The sequence below is a fragment of the Silurus meridionalis genome, chromosome 2 (genome assembly GCF_014805685.1).
Source record: "Silurus meridionalis isolate SWU-2019-XX chromosome 2, ASM1480568v1, whole genome shotgun sequence".
NCBI classification, from domain to species: Eukaryota; Metazoa; Chordata; class Actinopteri; order Siluriformes; family Siluridae; genus Silurus; species Silurus meridionalis.
Window position 1 is genome coordinate 1,783,632 of NC_060885.1, and position 5,760 is coordinate 1,789,391.

Below are 5,760 nucleotides of genomic sequence, written 5' to 3' on the forward strand. Positions count from 1 at the left end.
GGTTTTTATTAAATGGTGTGTTTGCTGTGCAGTGTTTGTAGTGCAGTGTGTGAGGTGTGTAGTGCAGTGTGTGAGGTGAGTGTAGTGCAGTGTGTGAGGTGTGTGCTGTGCAGCCTGTGAGGTGTGTGCAGTGTAGTGTGTAAGGTGCGTGGTGCCCAGCATGTGAGGTGTGTGTAGTGCAGTGTATAAGGTGTGTAGTACAGTGTGTAAGGTGTGTGTGTGCAGTGTGTAAGGTGTGTGTAGTGCAGTGTGTGCTGTGCAGTGTGTGCTATGCAGTGTATGAGGTGTGTGCTGTGCAGTGTAGGAGGTGTGTGTAGTGCAGTGTGTAAGGTGTGTGTATTGCAGTGTGTGCTGTGCAGTGTATAAGGTGTGTGTAGTGCAGTGTGTGAGTGTGTGTAGTGCAGTGTGTGCTGTGCAGTGTGTGCTGTGCAGTGTGTGCAGTGTGTGAGGTGTGTGCTGTGCAGTGTAGGAGGTGTGTAGTGCAGTGTGTAAGGTGTGTGTAGTGCAGTGTGTGCTGTGCAGTGTGTGAGGTGTTTGCTGTGCGGTGTAGGAGGTGTGTGTAGTGCAGTGTGTAAGGTGTGTGTAGTGTAGCATGTAAGGTGTGTGCAGTGCAGTGTGTAAGGTGTGTGTGCAGTGTGTGAGGTGTGTAGTGTGTGAGGTGTGTATAGTGTGTGAGGTGTGTGTAGTGTGTGAGGTGTGTGCAGTGCAGTGTCTAAGGTGTGTTGTGCAGTGTGTGAGGTGTGTGTAGTGCAGAGTGTGAGGTGTGTGCGTGTGTGTGCTTATTAGAGATGAAGGTGATAAATGATGTGTGTGTGTGTGTGTGTGTGTGTGTGTGTTTGTTTGTGTGTGTGTGTGTGTGTGTGTGTGTGTGTGTGTGTGTGTGTGTGACGCTACACCAGGTCCACTAATACTCTTTAAATAAATACCACACAAACAATACACTGAACACATCATCATCTTCATCATCGTCAGGTTCTCGCCTCCCACATTTCTTTGCTGTCTGTATTGCGAGAGGTTTAGTTTGTGAGGAACCAGCAGAGGGCCGTCACCGGATAAAGATGATTAACGTATTAAGTGGCGCACCCGTCCTCTCATTCCTCTTCTCTCTCCTCTTCTCCTCTCCTTCTCTCCTCCTCTCATCCTCTCCGGAGATGCCGCCTCCATCTTTCGGGCAGAGATGAGCCTGTCAATTTGGTTTGGCTGCCGCATTAGAGGCTGAGAGTGAGCTAGCGAGGGAGTTGACGGAGTGAAGGAGCGAGGGATGAGGCGGATGAGTGTGAGAGATGGTGGGGAGGAGACGTTCATGGCCTGGAACAGAGTTGTAGTGGATATGAGGCAGAAAAAGGCTAACAATGATGGAGGAAAAGGCAACTTGGCAGATGCATACACTCACACACACACACACACACACACACACACACACACACACACCACAGTGATAAAATAACAATGTGAATGTTTTGTGTTAATGTGTAATCTCTGTGTGTGTGTGTGTGTGTGTGTGTGTGCGTGTGCGTGTGTGTGATCATCAGATGCTAATTAGCCACTGCAGGAGAGCTTATAAGCAGTGTGGGTGTGGTTATGCTAATATGCAAATCAAATATATGCTAATGAGGGGCCCCACCCACTAGAGCAACATCGACAGCATCATCGGGTCTGAAACCGAGTGAAAATATTTGGAAATTTAGATTTTTTTTTTACATTTATGTATAAATTAATGACATAAATTAATAATATTAAATACATACATTATGAATACAATTTAACATAAAAAAAATAAAATATATATTTTTTACCCTCTAGGATTTTTATTTGTATTCAGATACACACTACTAAGGCTTACTCTCTCCCACACACACACACACACACACACACACACACACAGAGAGTGGAGGCTGTGCTGAATGCTGATGATGCTTTGGTGGCCGGCGGGCCCTCGTTGGCCCCTGGTTGGCCCTCGCTGGCCCTCTGTCCCGACAGGAAGGGTCCCTGTGTTGAATGTATTTCTGCTTCTTGCAGGAGAGTGTCGGATAGGGAGGTAAATAATTAAAGGGACCCTTTTTGACCGCATCAACCACGGCACTGCTGGTAAGCTCCTCCTCCACACTGCGCAACCTCCATCTCTCAGTCACGCCTTCACCAGCGCCACCATCTCAGAACCCTAATGCATGGAACCCCATCCGTCTCGACCCCCAAACCCTGTACAGATTGAGTTTTTATTTTTCCTTTTTCAGTTACTTTCAGTTTGAGAGTTTTTTATACACGGACTGCACGGCAATGCACACGCTAATGACTCCTCCATTTTACTGTAACCTGTCTGTCTGTCTGTCTGTCTGTCTCTATGTTTCTCTGTCTTTCTGTCTGTCTCTTTCTATCTTTTTCTCTGTCTTTTTCTCCCTCTCTGTCTGTCTTTAAATCTGTCTGTCTGCTTGTCTGTCTCTTTTTGTCTCTCTGTCTGCATGTCTGTCTGCCTTTAAGTCTGTCTGTTTCTTTCAGTCTGTCTGTCTGTCTGTCTACTTCTTTATCTCTCTCTGTCTGTCTCTTTATTGTCTGTCTGTCTCTCTGTCTGCATGTCTGTCTGCTTTTAAGTCTGTCTGTCTGTCTGTCTGTCTGTGTCTCTTTTCTCAATTCATTCTCTGTAAATGTTCCTTTTTTCTTTTGTCTCTCATTTTATTTATTTATTTCTGTCTCTCTTTCTCTCTCTCTCTGTCTTGTTACACGTTTTCTTTGTTCTCTCTCTGTCTCGCAGTGACATTGATTGGCGTTGTTCTATCTGCTGTTTTTTGTCTCTAAGTGGATTTGTGACACTGCAGCGTGTGATCAGACATCGCTCCTGAGCTCCTGACTCGATTTGACTCGATGGCGCTGCGTGTCATGTGATCCTCAGGGATTGTAGGGGAGAGTTTGGGGGCATGAGGGGGGAGAGAAAAGGCCATTTTTATTAAAGCGAGCGCTAACCTGAAACGCCGCGTCTGGATTAGGCCACCTCTAGGCGCTGGAGTCGATGCGCTAATGCTGTCCGAGTCGGCGCTAATACGCTATCCGGTTCCTCTCGATTATCGCATTACTGCGCCTCAAATCAATTGATAAACTCCCATTCAATGTGCTGGAGTATTTAATCGAGTCAAGAGTCAATCGGATTTGAGCAGGCGCGCTGACAGCGGCTAAACACGTTAGCGGGTTGCTCTCTGAGCTAGCGCCACTGCACTCAGCGATACGCTTAAACGCTTTAGCCTGACTTAGCTTCCTCTCACAGCGTAAGGAAACGTGATACTCTGAAACTTGTGCAGCTAGGCTGGCGTTAGCACACTATTAGCGTTAGCAATAATGTCCTGTGAAATGGGTGTATGCTTAGCGGTTAATCAGTTAAAGCTAGAAAATGAAATTGAGGGAAGGATGATGTTAGCATTAGCGTCAGTGTTTGCTGAAAACGGAAAGGGTTAACCAAAGAGAGGCTTTGGTTAATACATTATAAGGGTATTAGCATTAGCATTAGCATTCAGGATGACTTTTTTTTTACCTTCTCTCACCCTTTTCTTTTAATATATTTATTACCTGCTTAAGATTTTAGTTTTTGCTAAATGTGATTTGTTGCCGCTGCTGCATCTTAACAGACAAAAGTGTAAAGCAAATGAATTTTTTTTTTCAAACATTTATAGTTGTTTGTCTGTCTGTTTTTCTGGCGTCTCCTCGGCAGGCACAGCTCCAACATCAACCTCCACCGCAAACTTCTGACCAAAGAACTGGACGACTTCGTCCTCGACCCCCAGCTCATGCCGCTGCCCCGGGACATGCGTGCCGAGTTGGCGGCTAAAATCTACTCCGGACACAGACACGAGGACACCATGTCCCCTATAGGCAACGGTTACCGGGGCAACGGCGATTACGTGGCGCTGGACCTGAGCACTGCGTCAAGCGTGCACTCGAGCGGCAGCGTCCAGTCGTCACGCGATTCGGACGAGGCCAGCGACGAAGGCGTGCTCCTGGACGAGCTGGACGTTAGCGAGGGAGAGGAAGTGGGGCCTGGGTTAGGTGAAGGGGCAGATCTGTCGAACTCAGACCACGCCTCCTCGCCATCCGCGGTTGCTAACGGCGGCATCCTGTGCACGATCTGCCACAAAATGTACAGCAACAAAGGAACGCTGCGTGTGCACTATAAAACGGTTCACCTGCGTGAGATGCACAAGTGCAAAGTTCCCGGCTGCAACATGATGTTCTCGTCCGTCCGCAGTCGGAACCGACACAGCCAGAACCCCAACCTGCACAAAAACACACCCTTCATCTCCATGATCGACTAGCCCCACCTCCCGTTCCTCACACACACACACACACACGCTCCACCCACAGTGTCAAAACGTGTCAAAGGTCGGTCCTCGTCAGTCACGTGACCATCAGACGTTACACCTCCTACACATCACCTCACTCCTCCCTCACTGACTATTTTTTGCTTTCTTCTTCTATGGGAGAATTCTGATTGGATGTTTCTGCGATTGGGAGTGATTCCAAAATGGCCGCCTTTTTTTTATTTTTGTGTCCAACTCCTTAGAAGTTCCTCAGACTCTTTTTTTGTGTGACTGTTGCCTGCAGAAAAACGGTATTACTGAGAAAAAAAAACAAATAATAATAATAATAATAATAATAATAACAATACGAGAAAAAAATCTCCTTGTTGTATTTGTGTAACGATAGCTTTACGAAAAAAAGAAAAAGAATCCCGTACATACATAAAGCATGAACAATTTGTAAATAATTCTGTCCTGAGAGGATTTTTGGTGTAAAACAATTGTATTGATGGTCGCTTGCTTTTTTTGATTTTTGATTTTTTTTTCTTTATTGCTTTTTTTTTTCATTTTTCTGTTAATTTTTTTCCTTTTCTGATACAGTTCGATCTTTCAGCTGAAAGTGTAGGTGACAAGAGGTAGCATTTTACTAGCTTGATTCATTTATATATTAACGTCAAAATAAAAAAAAGAAAAAGAAAATTTAAAAAAATTTACCCAAGAACAAAAAAAAAATTATTGTGACTCGTTTTATCTATTTGTGCGATACACAGACGGAGCCGGCATGCTTTCAGGCTCTTTACGCCTCCTTTTTCTTTTCTTTTTTTTTCCTAATTTTTTAACAAAAAATTTAGTAAGACATTTAGTTTCTTTGTTGCACTTTGCATCTATACTGAGCGGGATGTGTAATATGATTACAGAAAAAAAAAACGTTCGTATGAGTTATGGCCGGGGAGGAAAAATAAAATAAAATTTTAAAAATTAATAAAAAAATTGTATCAGAAATGTACCAGTTTTGCACTTGTGTTCAGTTAAAAAAAAGCTACAAGATAAAGAAAAAACAAAAATGAGTTTTATCCCTGATGACCCATATTTACACAGGACATAAAAAAAGAATGCCCAGATCAATGCCGCATGCTCTGAAAACCAGAACTTACGATATAAATAACGCAAAACTTCATGATATCACGTATTTTAGTATTTGTTTCATTTCACCGCTTTCAGTCCGTTTGCTTTTTACAGTCGGTTTGTAGCAGCTCGAGTTCTCACATCCACATCATTTACACTGGTGGTGAACTGATACCATTCATAATAACGTCTGTCACCATTTACATTCACAAACTTTTTTCTTTTTATACAAAACAGGCGGGAATTTGGATCAACCTTTTACCAACGTGACCAAGTGACATCACCTTTACATCTTTCATCTTCATTTATTCTGGAATGAATCCTATTTAGCTACATGAATGAAATTGTAGCT

General features: G+C 43.9%; 1 protein-coding gene across 11 annotated transcripts in view; it reads left to right on the forward strand.

Annotated features, from left to right (window-relative positions):
- The window catches only part of bnc2 (basonuclin 2), a 185,009-nt gene extending 179,724 nt beyond the window's left edge, over positions 1-5,285 (forward strand). For 10 of the 11 annotated variants that reach the window (XM_046863912.1, XM_046863921.1, XM_046863946.1 and 7 more), the window contains one exon: positions 3,698-5,285. In XM_046863912.1, coding sequence (XP_046719868.1) covers positions 3,698-4,298 — 601 coding nt within the window. In that variant the 3' untranslated portion in view covers positions 4,299-5,285. Of the gene's footprint in view, positions 1-2,019; positions 2,089-3,697 lie in introns of all 11 variants that reach the window. The other variant, XM_046863955.1, reaches the window with a different exon arrangement.
- Positions 5,286-5,760: the final 475 nt, after the last annotated feature.